Source organism: Lampris incognitus, chromosome 1, assembly GCF_029633865.1.
Source record: "Lampris incognitus isolate fLamInc1 chromosome 1, fLamInc1.hap2, whole genome shotgun sequence".
NCBI lineage: Eukaryota > Metazoa > Chordata > Actinopteri > Lampriformes > Lampridae > Lampris > Lampris incognitus.
The window spans coordinates 16370552-16388352 of NC_079211.1; the positions used below are offsets into that span (position 1 = coordinate 16370552).

General features: G+C 44.5%; 1 protein-coding gene across 2 annotated transcripts; it reads left to right on the plus strand.

The window, feature by feature from the left end:
* Positions 1 to 2325: 2325 nt before the first annotated feature.
* Positions 2326 to 16545, plus strand: LOC130115129 (androgen receptor-like). Of its 2 annotated transcripts, none has more exons than XM_056282787.1 (9): positions 2326 to 3273; positions 4919 to 5061; positions 5549 to 5665; positions 6086 to 6232; positions 6436 to 6651; positions 12104 to 12248; positions 13252 to 13382; positions 13535 to 13686; positions 14572 to 16545. In XM_056282787.1, the coding sequence occupies exons 1-9, from the start codon at positions 2411 to 2413 to the stop codon at positions 14734 to 14736; spliced, it is 2079 nt and encodes a 692-aa protein (XP_056138762.1). In that variant the 5' UTR covers positions 2326 to 2410; the 3' UTR covers positions 14737 to 16545. The 2 variants fall into 2 exon arrangements, with proteins under 2 accessions (XP_056138762.1, XP_056138825.1); XM_056282850.1 differs by having other exon boundaries at positions 6442 to 6651.
* The last annotated feature ends 1256 nt before the right edge of the window (positions 16546 to 17801 follow it).

A 17801-nucleotide genomic window follows, 5' to 3' on the forward strand; every position in this document is an offset into this window, starting at 1 on the left:
TAACTTGCATCCGAGCTACATTTGCCTCGATCTCCGTTTCCCCCAAACTTCACACCTTACACGTGCGACACGCTTAAAGCAACGCAAGATTTCCTCAGTCCCATCTACGTCTGCGGGGTGCAAGCCACCTCAACCCGCGCACGCGCTGAGGCCAAGGTTGGGAGGTTAAGGTTAGGGTAAGTGATGCTAGCAAACCACTGACCTAAAAAAAAAGACTGGATCGCGCAACCCATAACTCCGTGCCACCAATTTATGAAGGCCAATTGAACTTGATCGGCGCCATCTTAGGTAGAGCAAAAAACGATCAAATTGCATCGCAATTGCCAGCTAAAATGCCGAGTTGCGGCGCATACAAGTGCTCTAACCGCACAGGGTCGAAAAAAGTGTCAATTCAGATAATATAACATTTCACAAGTAAGTACCCTTTTTATTTGACTCTTGCATTCAAGATGCCATAGCAACTGCTGATTTAAGATGCCTTGATTTGTCAAAAAAATTCCCGAGCTGGCTCCTCACATGTTCGACACTGCTGTCACGGATAATCATGTTTTTAATCTTATAAAAGTAATCTTGTAATTATTGCAAGATACGACTGCATCATCTTGGCAAAGAATGCACTGCAAAGCTGGCAAGAAGCTGCGAAAACAGCTGACAAAACTTCTAAATGTAAATGTAAGATCATGATTGCAGAACATGAGACTATGAGACTCTTGTTGTTTACAAACAACAGACTCATTGGAAAGTTTAATAGTCTTGCTTGCACATATAGGTGATCGTAAAGTAGCCTAGTATACTGTCATTTTCTTAGGTCGCGAGCTAGCGTGTTGCAGCGATGGCGAGCAACGGCCTGGTGAAGCCAGGACGCACCGCTCCCTCCCTCGCGAGCGGCACGCTCTGTGTCATTCTTTCACGCACTCGTCTGAGGAGCCAGCTCGGGAAAACATTCTGACAAATCAAGGCATCTTAAAACAGCAGTTGCTATGGCATCTTAAATGCAAGAGTCAAATAAAAAAAGGTTACTTACTTGTGAAATGTTATCTCATCTGAATTGCCACTTTTCTTCGACCCTGTGCGGTTAGAGCACTGGTCTGCGCCGCAACTCAACATTTTAGCTGGAAATTCTAATGCAATTTGATCTCTTCTTGGTCTACTTAAGATGGCCGCCAAGTAGCCCATGCCGGCTTCACTTCATATCGCGAGTTGCTCGATCCAGTCTTTTTTCTTTTTTTTTAGATCAGTGTAGCAAACTCTCCTGTTTGCTGTTCTGTGTTGTTAGGGCAGCAGGTTGAGGGTAGCGGATGCAAACAGGCTCAATAAACTGATCCGCAAGGCCGGTGACGTTGTGAGGGGTGGAGCTGGACTCTGTCGGCGGCTTCTGAGAGGAGGATGCTTTTGAAGTTTACGTGGCACCATGGACAACGTCTCCCACCCACTCCGTGACGTGCTGGTCGGGCACAGGAGTACTTTTGGTGATTAGACTCATTCTGCCGAAATGCACCGCAGAGCGCCACAGGAGGCCATTCCTGCCTGTGGCCATCAAATTTTACAACTCCTCCCGCAGTGTCAGACGCTCTGAGTCAATAGTCATCAGATTCGGTTTTCGAATTATTTGACCTTGTCTGTGTTTGTATGTGATTTGTGTTCCACGCTGCAGTTATATAGCATAGATAGGGTGTTATACGCTGGAGCATGGTGCACGTATGTTTACATTTTTTATTATTTCTATTTCTTATTTTATCTTCTATTTCTATTTATTTCTATTTTCTTTTTATCTTGTTATCCCCCCCCCCCGTCTTTGCTAGAGCGTGAGTGTCTGCAAAAGGACCCAATTTCCTGCTCGGGAATTAATAACATTTCTGATTCTGATGGTCCTGCTACAAGTTACGCCCCTACACGTTCCGCCCTTTCCTTGCAGTCCATAGACATCCTTTTCACTCTCCGAGCCAGCCGCTGGGAGGGGGCGCGGCAGTTTTTTTTCTAAATGGAATAATGGTTTACGCTTCGGGGGTCTTGGCATTGTAGTGCATGATCCGGTGTACACGCCGCAGCTGCGCTCCGGAAGCTGTCCGCGCGTTAACAAGTGGTTATTAACAATTGAGGACACGTTAGAAAGTTGGTTTAGCGGTCAGGATAAGTTACACGAAAACATTGAGACATCAGCGAAAGGGTAAACGATCAGTCACCTTGTTTGTGTACAGACTCACGACTTGAAAGCGCGCCAGCCCTACATTCACGGGGCAGAACTTGTGATTTCGTCAGCGGCGGATATGCCTCTGGTTTTATTTACCCCAGTGTGCAACGACACAAACGCATGACCGGATCGCCTCTGGGCAGGCGTTTTCTACCTGCGTAAATATTTGGCTCCTCGTCCATGCGACCTAAGACATTGAAATTTTGACTCGGAGCCAATATGTCTTTTCATCCAAGAGCGTCCGAGTTGGAGGAAACTCCCACCGCCGTAGCAGTGAGTCAACGCGATCGAGAACCCCGCGCGTGTCCGGCCGTCATAGAGCTCAGCGACGCGGTGTCCGTGTCACTGGGTTTGGACTCGGGTTCCCAGCAAAGCGACATAAATCATCGCCCTTACGGCGCCTTTGCGGAGAGCGTCCAGACTCTCTGTGACACTTCCCCCAGTGGAGCCGCGGAGTTGGGCTCGGCGGGCGCGACTCTGACTGCGGGGTCAACCAGGCAGCCGGCGAATGAAGCAAAGTCAAGTCGAGAGGATTGCGAAGAAGTGTGCCGCGACGTATATCGGGTCAGCTGCATGGATTTGCTCAGGTCGGGCGAATGTGGCGGCGCGCAAACCGCGGCGCACGGCCCGGTGGTTGCGCGTTATGCCTGCAGGGACGCCGAAGAGCTCACGAGCCCGGCGGACCAAGTGTCCGTCCCCCCTCGGCCAGACGAGCGGCCGCCGTTGAAACCGCACTCCTCGTACTCGGCGAGCGCGGCGGCGATGTTCGGGGGCGCGGCAGGAGTGTGGTGCGTCGCTGAACACATTCGCAGCGGCCGAACCGAACCGCTGCGAGGCGGATTAGGGGGCCACAATTTCTACTGTAAATACCGCAACTACGGACAGGCCGGGGGCAGGCAGCAGTGCTACTGCGTCCCCTCCGCTGACTGCCCGGGGGGCGGCGGAGTTCAAGCGGAGATGGCGCACGGGTATGGCCAAGTGGAAAGTTACCAAAGTACAACTTCTCAGGGGCAAGCCGGTTGCTCCGCTGTCAAGACTGAAGATACTACCGGTTGGGTGAACTACAGCGGTTCAAACTTCAGGTAAAATGTCTTAATTACTGCGAAACGTAGGCCTTCTCTATTTGTTATTGTCCCTCCCCCGCCCCACACCTTCCCTCCCCTCCCCCCGACCCCGATTAGCACCGGAATCCTGGGCATCGTAACGGCAGGAGTTGTGGGCTTCCCAGCCATGTGGGTGGATGGGGTTTGATCATTATACGCGCAATAGGTGCCAAGAGCTGAGATAATACATTAGATGTTGTGTCACACACACACACACACACACACACACACACACACACACACACACACACACACACACACACACACACACACACACACACACACACACACATCACTGCAGTGAGGCACCCATCGTGGAGGGAAATCTCCTTAATTGCGAGTGTTGTGCTCCGTCATGAGGCGTCCGCCTTTCAAAGACATATATACAGTGTCAAGTGCCCACTTTAATTGATTGCCTCGCTGATAATTATAACAATCTCTCTATACCTTTCATACGTGAGATGCAACTCACAAAGGCGCTGCGTTAGAAAGGGACGCGTTAAAACGGCCCCATTTGGAGCGTTTGCTCGGTGGATATTGCGCATAACAGTGTCGAGATAACGACAACGGTGACGCATTTTAAATAATGTATTGGTCTATCTAAAGAGGTAGAATTCATTCCACCAATCCACCAATCTGTGGTGGCAGCACAAGTCCACACCGTGCTTGGCTAACTAAATCTCTTGACCTTTTTTTTCGCCAAGGACTGTGGGAGACAGGGCATCCAACGCTGGGTCTTCCTTCAATGGAGTACATATAACTGGAATTCGCTTGAGTACTTAATGCACTGGTTTTTTTGTTTTTTGTTTTGCTATGACTACTGCATCCCTGTAATTCAGACAGCTGTATGGAGGAAACATGCTCTGTCTGCATGTGTGGCACAGCATGCACCCTCTATCAGTATTAAATCATTTGCACTCTCACAACTGCAAGTGGTTTTGGCCTTGGTCAAGCCCGGTTTCACACACAGCTAGGCTAAATCAAAGTGTGCCTCCCTCACCCCTCCCCACGTTTCCAGACTGCATACCTGGTTTTGCTTTGTCTAACCTTGCACACGTTACCAGTTAAACTGTCAGTGTCACCGTAAATAAGAGATGCACCACCTGTGCCTAAAATGGGAGGGGATGCGGTTAGATCTCTTTTTTTATCGAGTCCTATTAAAAAGTCATCCGGGCTGTCTTTAAAATGGCCTAAACAGTTTTAATGTCCAACATCAGCAAATGCAAAACGACTCATCCACAAATGATAGAATATCCTCGCCAAACATGAGCGATTAGAATGGCGATGAGTAAAGCTTATATTACGATAGAATTTAAGGATCAAGTGCCCCCAAGTTTCCGAACCAAGTCACCCAACACGTTCAGGTCATGGAAAAACCATAGAACACAAATCTGATCGCAGTGTTAATCCTTATACTGTAATAAATCCACAGATCTGTGTGTGGGTGGGGTGGGTGTGTCACCACACAAGTGTTAAACTGCGACTTGATTTGAGGGTCACATCTTAACACCACATTTTGCTGTTAATAGAGCAACACTGTAGAGAAAGGAGTAACACCTTAAATACAACTTTATAATAATGCATTACTGTGTCTTTGTGTGTGTGCATGCATGTGGGTATCCAGGTATGAGGGTTTGTTCCCAGGTATGAGTGTGTATCTGTCTGATCGGAGGGTGTGCCAGGTGTGTGGGGACGATGCCTCGGGCTGTCACTATGGAGCTGTGACCTGCGGTAGCTGCAAGGTATTCTTCAAGAGAGCTGCTGCAGGTGGGTCTGTCACTCACTCTCTCTCTCTCTCTCACACACACACACACACACACAGTCTTGTACTTCCATCTTTATGAGGACCTCTCATTAATTTCCTTACTCTAACCTTGACCTTAACCTAATCGTAATTCTAACCATAGCCCTGAACACAAATCCTAACCCTAAAATAGACTGAAAGCAGTGAGGACCAGCAAAAATGTCCTCACTTTGCAAACATGTCCTCACACTGATGATTAAGTACTCAAATTGGTCCTCACAAAAATGAAACACGTGCACACAAACACACACCCACTCCCTTGCTGCTTATTCAGTCCCTTGTGCCCACTCACTTGCTTACTTACACATGCAGGCCAGGCAGGACACAGTGACCTCTGGTTATGAGGGTGAAGCATTATCAGTCCACACCCACACAGTGTTGCTCTGAGTGATAGCTGGGGTATTACCAAAGGGCCTCCCTCACGCCCAGGACGTGTGTGTGCATCCCCAGGTAAGCAGAACCACCTGTGTGCCAGCCGCAATGACTGCACCATCGACAAACTGAGGAGAAAGAACTGTGCCTCGTGCCGCTTGAAGAGGTGCTTCCTGTCGGGAATGAGCCTCAAAGGTCAGTGCCTTTTTAAAATATGAAATAAAATAAGAGAAAGGAAATGGTTGGTTTGCATTTGAAAAGTAAAAAAGAGCTCGTTTCAGCGAGATACCTCAAACACACTGGATCCGAACTAACTAATGAGATGTTCCAGCCTGGATACACTGTTACAGATATATTTCAGCAAAGGCCAAGAGAGCATTCTTAAACACAGTGGTGAAAATGGAGAAGCCACTGACTGGGCGTTGGCAATGAATAACTCCCCAGACTGTTCTTACGCTGGCTTCATGAAGGGCTTGTTCTTTTTTGCATTAAGCTGGTTTTCCTTAACTGTCTTCGCCATTCATTGTGTAATAGACCAAGTTGGGTGAAACATTGGCTTATTGCTTTTCATAAAATTTCCCATTTTTTTCCCATGTGCCTTTTGATGGATTGCAGGCCGAAGGCTGAAAGGGGCAGGGCAGATGAGTCACGGAGAAGAGGAGCAGCCTCGGGGCACATGGGGTTATGAAGAAAGACAAGAGAGGGTAGAGAAGCAGGTTGGGGCCTTGGGGTCAAGCTGTTCGGCTGTCCAGTCTTGCAGTGGTGAGGATGGCTGCCACCCCATGGCCACCTTTCATGATTCATCAAGATATTAATTTGATATTCAGCACATTTCCCTTGGAAGCGATACATCACTTACAAGTGCACGCTGTTAAATGTATAACACTATTTTGTACTTTTCTCAGTTGATGATTGAAATACCCTGTATGGTTTGTTGGTTTAGATTTCTGATTTTTTTTGCCCAGTTGCAGAATCGTCCCAGCTGCTGGATCTACATCCTGCCCCCACCTTGCAATCATGTCTATCTCTGCTGAGCTTGCTTCAGGCTATTGAGCCGACTGTTGTGAACGCGGGTCATGACCCTGGCCAGCCTGACTGCCCTGCATCCTTGCTAACCAGCCTCAACGAGCTGGGAGAGAGACAACTTGTTAGTGTGGTGCGCTGGGCCAAGGCAATGCCAGGTAAACCTATCTTTCTTTAAAAAATTTTTAATCAATTTCCGTATCGAGACAGTCGGACAGCTAAGAGGAAGATGGCATAGTGGAGGCACGGGGAGTAGAATCTAAGAACAGAAGGCATGGGGAATACAATATTATATAGTGTAACATGTAACTAACTGCTAGGTGTGTGTGTATATATATATAGTCGCCTCACAGCAAGAAGGTCTTGGGTTCAAGCCCCGGGGTAGTTCAACCTTGGGGGTCGTCCCGGGTCGTCCTCTATGTGGAGTTTGCATGTTCTCCCCGTGTCTGCGTGGGTTTCCTCTGGGTGCTCCGGTTTCCTCCCACAGTCCAAATACATGTACAGTTAAGGTCAAAATTATTAGCCCCCAAGGAACTATGGAACATTTCCCTAAAATTCTGCCCAATGTTTGCATCATTCATAAAATGTTACATAGTAAAACATTCATAAGTGTTAAGGCCCCTATTTAGTACATTTTGAAATGTAAGATAAATCTTCAGGTTTGCTTTATACCGAATGTAGTGAAAATTGAGGCGGTCAAAATTATTAGCCCCCATGTGATTTTTTGCTTTCAAAACACACCTGAGCCATCAATCAGCTCTCAAACCCCACCTGAGCAATCAATCAGCATTGAACTTTACTTAAGGGACTCCAATGAACAGGGCTAGTGGCACTTGAACACTTGATTGAGAGGGACTACTCTTAAATTCTTGGTAAGAAGTAATTTCATCATGCCAAAAAGTAAAGAAATGAGTCTGGAACTCAGAAAGAAGATAGTGGATGCTCATTTTAAGGGGGGGAGGCTATACTGCCATTTCCAAGCATTTCCCAGTGTCTAGAACAGCTGTATGTTGCATCACTGCAAAACATAAGGAGACAAATTCTGTTAGAAACAAACCTGGGCGAGGTCGAAGGTGCGAGATTTCAAAAACTTTGGAGAGGAAAATAATCAGAGATGTCAACAACAATCCCCGAATCTCTGCCAAGATGATTGTTGCTGAACTGGCCTCTTCTGGACTTGATGTTTCAAGGAAGACTGTTGTGAGGGCTCCTCATCATGGTAGGCTTCAAGGTCATCGTCCAAGAAAAACTCCATTGCTCACACAGTGGCACATCACAGCCAGACTGAAGTTTGCCCATGAACATTTGAAACATGGGCATGAGTTTTGGAAGTCTGTCCTTTGGTCTGAGACTAAACTTGAGCTGTTTGGGCACATGGATGTTGCTTTTGTTTGGCGAAGGAAGGGAGAGGCCTTCAACCCTAAAAACACAGTTGCCACAGTTAAACATGGTGGTGGGAGCATAATGCTGTGGGGCTGTTTTGCTGCTTCAGGCAAAGGGAACCTTGTTCGGGTGCATGGGATCATGGAGAAAGAAGATTATGTTGACATTTTGAAGGATAATGTAAAGAAATCTGCTGCCAGTCTAGCTTTAGGTCGCTGCTGGCTCTTCCAGCAAGACAATGACCCGAAGCATACATCCAAGTTGGTCCAAAACTTTTTGAAGGACACCAAAATCAACGTCCTGGAGTGGCCCCCTCAGAGCCCAGATCTCAATCCTATTGAGAATCTGTGGCAGGAGCTCAAGGTTAATGTCCATGCTCGAAAACCATGCAGTTTGGATGAGCTGGAACAATTTTCCATGGAAGAGTGAGCTAAGATCCCTCAAGAGACATGTGCCAACCTACCATAAGAGGTTGTTGTCAGTTGTGAGTCAGAAAGGTTACACTATTGACTATTAGTTGTCGGAAGGCTAATCATTTTGGCCTTGTCATTTTTGTTTTTTCTTGTTTCAATTCAGCGCATCAGTAAAATATCTTAATCACGCTTAGTGGAGATTTTGTCTGTGTTCTTTTGGAAGCAATTAAACTATAAACACTTTTGGTTATGGTCATTTCCATGGAAAAGTTAAGGGTTTTGTTTGATTTCATAAAGGGGGCTAATAATGTTGACCTTAACTGTAGGTCAGGTGAATCAGCCGTATTAAATTGTTCCTAGGTGTGTGTGTGTGTGTGTGTGTGTGTGTGTGTGTGTGTTAGCCCTGTGATGGTCTGGCGGCCTGTCCAGTGTGTCTCTCCGCCTGCCCCCTAATGACTGCTGGGGCTCCAGCATATATCCCTGAGAGCAGGATAAGCGGTTTGTATAATGGATGGATGGATGGATGGATGGATGGATATATATATATATATATATATATATATATATATATATATATATATATACACTACCGTTCAAAAGTTTGGGATCACCCAAACAATTTTGTGTTTTCCATGAAAAGTCACACTTATTCACCACCATATGTTGTGAAATGAATAGAAAATAGAGTCAAGACATTGACAAGGTTAGAAATAATGATTTGTATTTGAAATAAGATTTTTTTTACATCAAACTTTGCTTTCGTCAAAGAATCCTCCATTTGCAGCAATTACAGCATTGCAGACCTTTGGCATTCTAGCTGTTAATTTGTTGAGGTAATCTGGAGAAATTGCACCCCACGCTTCCAGAAGCAGCTCCCACAAGTTGGATTGGTTGGATGGGCACTTCTTTGAGCAGATTGAGTTTCTGGAGCATCACATTTGTGGGGTCAATTAAACGCTCAAAATGGCCAGAAAAACAGAACTTTCATCTGAAACTCGACAGTCTATTCTTGTTCTTAGAAATGAAGGCTATTCCATGCGAGAAATTGCTAAGAAATTGAAGATTTCCTACACCGGTGTGTACTACTCCCTTCAGAGGACAGCACAAACAGGCTCTAACAGGTACTATTTAATGAAGATGCCAGTTGGGGACCTGTGAGGCGTCTGTTTCTCAAACTAGAGACTCTAATGTACTTATCTTCTTGCTCAGTTGTGCAACGCGGCCTCCCACTTCTTTTTCTACTCTGGTTAGAGCCTGTTTGCGCTGTCCTCTGAAGGGAGTAGTACACACCGGTGTAGGAAATCTTCAATTTCTTAGCAATTTCTCGCATGGAATAGCCTTCATTTCTAAGAACAAGAATAGACTGTCGAGTTTCAGATGAAAGTTCTCTTTTTCTGGCCATTTTGAGCGTTTAATTGACCCCACAAATGTGATGCTCCAGAAACTCAATCTGCTCAAAGAAGTGCCCATCCAACCAATCCAACTTGTGGGAGCTGCTTCTGGAAGCGTGGGGTGCAATTTCTCCAGATTACCTCAACAAATTAACAGCTAGAATGCCAAAGGTCTGCAATGCTGTAATTGCTGCAAATGGAGGATTCTTTGACGAAAGCAAAGTTTGATGTAAAAAAAATCTTATTTCAAATACAAATCATTATTTCTAACCTTGTCAATGTCTTGACTCTATTTTCTATTCATTTCACAACATATGGTGGTGAATAAGTGTGACTTTTCATGGAAAACACAAAATTGTTTGGGTGATCCCAAACTTTTGAACGGTAGTGTATATATCAACACGGATACAGGAAAAAAGATTTTAATACATTGCAATGTATTAAAATCTTTTTTTCCTGTATCCGTGTTGATATTCTGCTCCACTCCTCATTAGTTGAGCACTCACAACATACGTATATATATATGTAGAGAGAGAGAGAGAGAGAGAGAGAGAGAGCGAGAGAGAGCGAGCGAGCTTTTTTTCTGAAACCGTCAATGGTCTTGTTGTAAGTGCTCAACTAATGAGGAGTGGAATATCAATACAGATGCAGGAAAAAAGTTTTAATACATAGCAGTATATATATATATATAATATAAAAAATTGTTAAAAGAACCAATCAACGATAGGGAAAGTGTTCAACAAATAAGGAGCAAAATAATCCAGTTAGTCAAGCAAATTCTTTATGAGACAATACAAGCCTGTTTCATGCCATAAGCAATCATCAGCTGTCAGTTGACAGCTGATGATGATTGCTGTGTTTGTGTGTGTATATATATGTATGTATGTATGTGTGTGTGTATGTATGTATGTATGTATGTATGTATATGTATATGCGCACACACACACACACACACACACACACACACACACACACACACACACTATGGGCGGCACGATGGCCCAGTGGTTAGCGCTGTTACCTCACAGCAAGAAGGTCCTGGGTTCGAACCCCAGACCATCCCAGATCCTTTTTGTGTGGTGTTTGCATGTTCTCCCCGTGTCTGCGTTGGTTTCCTCCAGGTGCTCCGGTTTCCTCCCACCGTCAAAAAGACGTACATGTTAGGGTTAATACTCCTGTCTGTGCCCCTGAGCAAGGCAATGGAAAGAAGAACTGGAGTTGGTCCCCGGGTGTTGCATCGGCCCACTGCTCCTACACAATAGGATGGGTTAAATGCAGAGAACAAAATCGTTGTAAGAATACAATGTCAAATAAAGTGGCTTTCTTTCTGCAACCCTTAATATATCGAAAGATGTTACTTGATATAAAAGCCATGAGGAAGACCCTCAACCATCTTAACCAGGCCTTAGTACCAGACATAAAGCCTTGTACGAAATCATGCCAAGTAGACTAGGAAATTAGAGCAATATGAATTAAAGTCATTTGCGTCATCACCAACACTTACAAAAAGAAAACATGCCACATAAACCGGGCATCCGGGTAACGTAGCGGTCTATTCCATTGCCTACCAATACGGGGTCGGCGGTTCGAGTCCCTGTGTTACCTCTGGCTTGGTCGGGCATCTCTACAGACACAATTGGCCGTGTCTGCGGGCGGGAAGCCAGATGTGAAGAGTAGGGTAATTGGCCAAGTATAATTGGGGAGAAAAAGGAGAAAGGAGGGGGAAAAACAACACAAAAAAACATGCCACGTAAACCAGTTCATTTCAGATATGAACCACTAGAGGGGGGCATATTCAAGTATAACCTAAGTGTGACACAGGCCTTCCAGCAGAGCCCCGATTCAACCCCGTTGTTCACAATAAGCAGCATACTACTTCTGTGTGCAGGGCACCACTCGTCCTTGTGGGGCATCAGTTAGCTTCCCAGAAAAAAAGTATCACCTGCTGTTTTTTAATTAACTTTTCCATGAAATGAACTAGCAAAGAGGCATCTAAAACTTTTTCTTCCCGGAAAATAATGAAACTTAAAGTAAGGCGCCTCCCACATACATTCCCCTTTGGTATATTTTCATATGCTGTAACAAAATATGCCAGTAGACCAGCTGTCAGTTATGTGATGCACCACTTTTCATTGAGACCAGCTGTCAATAAAGTGACTCAGTTCAACCTCAGGCTCTGAAGTGTAATTTAATTGTGTTTTGCAATGGTTTTCTTGCAATGCTAGAAATGCAAAGTTCAATTCAGGGCACGCATTTGGTCAAGCGCTGCACTGCTGACTACCCATACTATACTTTCTCTTTTGTTTAAAGTATAAAGTCCTCACTGTCTTTATTGATGCATTAAATGGTTATATTATGCTTCATCATGTTTTTTAAATTTCAATGGGACCTTAAATTTGATAAAATAAGATTTTGTTGAGCAGGTTTCCGTAACCTTCACGTGGATGATCAGATGTCAGTGATTCAGTCTTCATGGATGGGGGTGATGGTGTTTGCTCTGGGTTGGCGGTCATACACACTCACCAACGGCGCCATGCTGTACTTTGCCCCTGACCTGGTCTTCAATGAGTAAGTCAACTAAAGCCATGAATTTACTCAGTGTGCATCTCTAGAAACATTACTCTGGCATTGAGTTTATCTCAAATAAAAGTTGATAAAGTTTGTTCACTTTATTCACCCGCATCATGTTTTCAAAATCAATTATTTTTTTAATTTCCCCCAAAACTCTTGTTGATAATTGTTGCGACAACTTAGTTTGTTGGGCTATCATGAGATTTCACCGGTGGCATGTAAACTTCAGAGGAACGCTCGAAACTCAGACAAAAGAACAGTGTCTCTTCAACCTAGACGGTAAACAAGTCTATGATGTTCTTACCGTTTCCTTTGCATCCACTGCATACGGCCGCAGAGGGATCACCCCGGTTGATGATTTATTCCATTTCATCAAAGCCAAATCATCGTCAGTCACTAGGATCAGAGCTGCCGCTGCACCGAATTGTCTTCTTTCATCTCCGAGCTTGTGATTCGTAACACAACTTCTTCCAGCCTGTCTCAAACTGTTTGTGATAGTTCAAACTATTGACTTTATCTCGTCACTGTGCGGCTAAAAGCAGAACGCTACAATTTCTCTGCGCCCAACTCCATCACGAGATACATGAGGCGCATGGTTCTGCTGCCTCTTATCAGCAAGTTATGTTCAGAGAAGAGCAGGTTAGAGGCAGGATGGTGTTTCGAATGCCAATGCAAGCCAAGGGCCCTTGGAGCAGCCCGAACTGAGCTGATGTTTCATGCAGCATAGAAGAAATGCTCATTCCATCTGTATTAGACCTCTGTCACTCTGGCTGGCTGCTACTGACCTGCATGTTAATGGATATGCCTGCTCCTGTTTCTGACCCTCGTTTTTCTTTGTGTCTGTATCTCGTTCTCGTTTTCCATTATCCACATCACTCATTTTACTTCCTTTAATATTTTCCTCTCTCCTCTTCTGCTATCCTACCTTCCTACCCCCATGTCTTGAATCCTATGTTTCATCCCCTTCCCCTCTCTCTGTTCATTCATCCCTTCCTCACAGCGAACGAATGCAAGTGTCTAGTATGTATGACCATTGTGTGAGGATGAAGCTGCTCTCCCAGAGGTTCTACATACTGAGGGTCACCCAGGAGGAGTTTCTCTGCATGAAGGCCCTGCTCCTCTTTAGCATCAGTGAGTCCATCAGGACCATATCTCAAATAACGAGTTCACTGACAGTCGGGCGAGTGAAATACGACTATAAAATAGTATAACCTTAGTTTGGAGAATTGAGGAATGGAAAAAGTCCATGGGGATGAATGTTGTGTTGTGGCTTTGTGACACAGTACCAGTGGAGGGTTTGAAGAACCAGCATTGTTTTGATGAGCTGCGGACCTCCTACATAAATGAGCTGGACCGCCTGGCCAGCCACCACAGAGAGACCACCCATACTCGGAGACTGTTTCAGCTCACACAACTGCTGGACCATCTCCAGCCGGTAATGGACCCAACCCCACTTCTCATGCAAAAACCCCTGCATGCCGTGACTCTAAACAGGCGTAGAAATGTGATTTCTAACCACTAACGACATGACTACCTCCAACTTTAAATAGATTGGAGTGTACCTTAAAAATAAAAACGCACCATACTGAGCCATAGCCAGATAGAGTTGGATGCTCTTTCTACTTATGCGTTATTGTTTAACTGCTCTCTAACTGAGCGGGATTAATCATTTCAGAGCCAGCGAAATGATAACACTTTTATGTCTTTTTGTTTAGTGGTTTGATGGGACTTATCCTCCCATCTTTACTTCATGCTCAAGCCTTGAGCAATACACCAAAAAGCAGGCTCAGTCCTGTTTTCACCAGTTTAGGATTTTATCTTCCACTCGGATGGAGAGATTTAAACTCAGTTTAATATCACTGCACCTTGTGTACTTTATTGCCTTGTCCTCTTGGAGTCGTGCCAGTTTATGAGGGGTTCTGCTGCCCTTGAGTAAAGGCTAAAAAACACATCGCCAAGATCACATGACTCCTAGTTTATCTTCTCTACCCGGGTTTCTTGTTGTGTTGTGTTATGCATTGCTTTCTAGATTTTACGGATCACTTTAAAACCTTGCTTACGTATGGTTTTAGGCTACATCTCAAATCTCTTAATCCCATATGAGTTGGAGCACAGCCTGATGGCCTCTGACAGGGGCCTCCCCGTCTAGGCTAAAGACCAACACCATGCCTGCAAAGCACAGACTGGAAAGACCCAATTTGTCTTTGTAACCACTTATTGAAGCACATTTGTTAAGAGAAATTATTATTATTATCGTTGTTGTAACGACGACTCTTTCATTCTCTCTCTCTCCCCCCCCCCCCCCCGCTCTCATTCTCAGATTGTGAGAAAGCTGCACCAGTTCGCTTATGATCTGTTCATCGGCGCTCAGGCCTTGCCGACACGCATCAGCTTCCCGGAGATGATTGCGGAGATAGTGAGCGTTCATGTGCCCAAGATCCTCACAGGCTTGGTCAGGCCAATCCCTTTCCACAAAATGGTCTAAAGTGCGTTTCAGCCAAGCGCTCATCCCATATTACGCCTGAACTCCCTACACCTAATCCTTCGGCCATTTCTGGTACACCCAGAAGAGTTAAACAGGACTAAATTGTGAGTCATAATCCCCACATTTTCTTACAGCGGTGTTGGTGTGTCAGGTGGGAGTACGGCTATGTTTGCGATGTCTCCAAATGTTTTGGATGATAGAATTTATGGCTGCAGTCTGATACTGGGTACATTATTGAACTCTTTTGTATTGTAATAAAATCTACTCGTTTCTTTTCACGACTTGGTCATATCACAAACGTCAAAAATGTCTTAATCTGAACACGAGATTTAACGCTACAGTTCACTTTCCTACAGTTCACTACTTCCTAGTGTGGTGGCACGGTGTCCCAGTGGTTAGCACTGTTGCCTCACAGCCAGAAGGTCCTGGGTTCGAACCCCAGGCTGTCCCAGGTCCTTTCTGTGTGGAGTTGGCGTGTTCGCCGCGTGTCTGCGTGGGTTTCCTCCGGGTGCTCCGGTTTCCTCCCACCATCAAAAAGACATGCATGTTAGGGTTAATACTCCTGTCTGTGCCCCTGAGCAAGGCAATGGAAAGAAGAACTGGAGTTGGTCCCCGGGCGCTGCATCTACCCACCGCTCCTATACAATAGGATGGGTTCAATGCAGAAAACAAATTTCGCTGTAACCATACAATGACAAAATAAAGTGGCCTTCTTCTTCTTTCCTTCTATTTAGCACGGTGAAACTCTTGACCCATAGAAAATAAATACATCTTTAGCATCTAGCATCGACAGGATTTGAGCATGCACAAATGATAGGGGCCATTTCAAAAATGTATGTCGGTAAGCATGCTAAGTGAAATATTTCTCTGTTCATTCTTACAGCGCCTACTTTTATAGATGCATGAAGGGATTTTGCAGGGCTATCGCCAATGAAACGCATTTTTTTAGTCTATCAATAGACACTGGGGCAACAACATTGCCCCAAGAGTATTGTTGCTTTAGTCAACAGATCTGTAAAATTGATTTTTTTTCCATTTCATCTTACTGCAAACGAATGCAGTCATGCGAGGTGATCACAAAGCCACTAGTGTGTCTCAAAGACCAGTGCATGTTCATGAATATTTTTACAATGCCAAAGATGGTTTTGCAATTTTGAAAGAAATATTCTGCAGTGCCATGCAAAATGAAAGTTAATTCAACCACAGAAATAACCAACAGACAACACACAAATTCACTAAGGCTTTACTAGCCTCCTACTATCCAATTATTCGACTAAACGAAGGCTCTTTCTTTCCCTCCTCCTGTCTCTTTCCATTTGCTGTTTGCTTGTTTTTGTGTAAGACTTCGATCTGAGGCATGTTTTACCCTGAACGGGGATTTTAAACTGTTGTATTTTTTTTTATTTTAAGTTCGCACTTGTGAGGTTTTGCTGACCGTTGCTATATTGTGTGCATCATCATGCATCTAATGCATGATGATTTCATGGGTAATGTATTCCAGTGGCCTTTAATAAAAATGACTACATAAAATGACCAAGAAAAAAAGCACATTACACGGATATGAACAGAATACATGCATTGTGTTTGCCTCCTCGCTAACAATACAAGTCTAGCTAAAAGATTGTCCGTTCTCTAACTCTATAAAACAAGTTGTAAAAAAAAAAAAGTGAAGCATGATTTTCAACTCATTTGTGAATGACAAAGACAGAACGGGACATGTTGCACAGCACATATTGTGTTACTTCCCAAACGCCTTCAAAGATGTGATGTCCTCTGAATGTTTGACGACGATAATATATTCATACGTCCCTGGGCTTCTCTGTCTCTCTTATTTATTTCAGAAGCAGCTGGATGATTTCTGTCATGTGAGGCCCCCCCCCCCCTTTCTTTCCACATTGTTCAATTCAGGGGCAGGCGTGAAGGCTACATGAGCCATCAGGCAGGGCAGGACACGTCTTCAGAGCACTGCGGTAGCTGGCTTCGCCTCGTCTCTGTCGCCAGCCGGCGAGGTACCTCTCAGAAGGGTCCAAGGACACTGGGGAGAGCGGCTCGTGTGTCGCCCAACGTTTCACCACCATCTAGTGTCGGATGTGATAGAGCACCCATCAGTGAAACGAGCACAGCAAAGGAACAGCATCCCAAAGGCAGAATGAGGTTTGCCCAGGAATGTAATCGCAACCGGACACCCATTCATTCCATGCTTTCGCATTCCGAAATCCCCAAAAAAACAAAAAACCATCCCAAATTTCTAAACTTCCAACAGATAATGGTGTCTAAGTTTCAGATTCCCCCCACTCTTATAGACGTCAGTGAAAGAAGAACTGCAAAAAGAAATGCACTTTTAGGTAAAACAATAGGTGCCTGTCTTCTAGGAATAAAATAAAAGTTGGGTTTTATTTACTCTGTGGCGCTAAGGAGGGCCAAAACTTGTTCAAAGAAAACATTCCTTTTTTTATTATTATTATTCCCACACTATTTTATGGCTTTTACGCTGGCTACCTACATCTTGTGTTGGATTTTGGAAATCTTTTTGCTTATTTAGCACAAGAGACATTTTTAGAGTGAATTTTTGATCAGAAATGAGCGGATGAGTGCTCATTCTGATGTGTACAAACCCCACTTTTTGACATTTTTAAGTATATTCGTTTCATATTTTCAGTGCCGTTTGCCTGGAATGACAGAAGCGATGCTGCAGCATTTCTGGTTTGTGGCTGACAATGGGTTTCTTTTTGTCAAAACCACATTTTTAATCAGTTGCCAATCCGTTATGACGGAAATTTATCTAAAAAAAAACCCAGAAATGGCTGCAAAAAATGAGGGGGAAAAGAAAAGTACTGTTTCCACACAGAACAGATTTAACCCAGGGTTAAAGTGTTCGCCCGACTGAAACAAAATAACTTGACCTGATATCTTCGATAGCTTCGGTTGCGTTTGATTCCATCTGAAAAATTTAAATGTGCAAGAAAATGCGTGTTTTATTTATTTCTTTTTTTCGGTGTATATCCATAGACCTACCACACGCACAGTACGTGACATTACTTTAAAAGCCTGTCTATTTCAGTGCC

What these genes read in the sequence shown, in the direction of transcription:
- LOC130115129 (XM_056282787.1), top strand. Translation starts at nt 2,411, where the DNA reads ATGTCTTTTCATCCAAGAGCGTCCGAGTTGGAGGAAACTCCCACCGCC. An exon ending in CTGGGCCAAGGCAATGCCAG is followed by an intron (nt 6,652 to 12,103) that starts GTAAACCTATCT and finishes TTTGTTGAGCAG; the next exon opens with GTTTCCGTAACCTTCACGTG. An exon ending in CCTGCTCCTCTTTAGCATCA is followed by an intron (nt 13,383 to 13,534) that starts GTGAGTCCATCA and finishes TTTGTGACACAG; the next exon opens with TACCAGTGGAGGGTTTGAAG.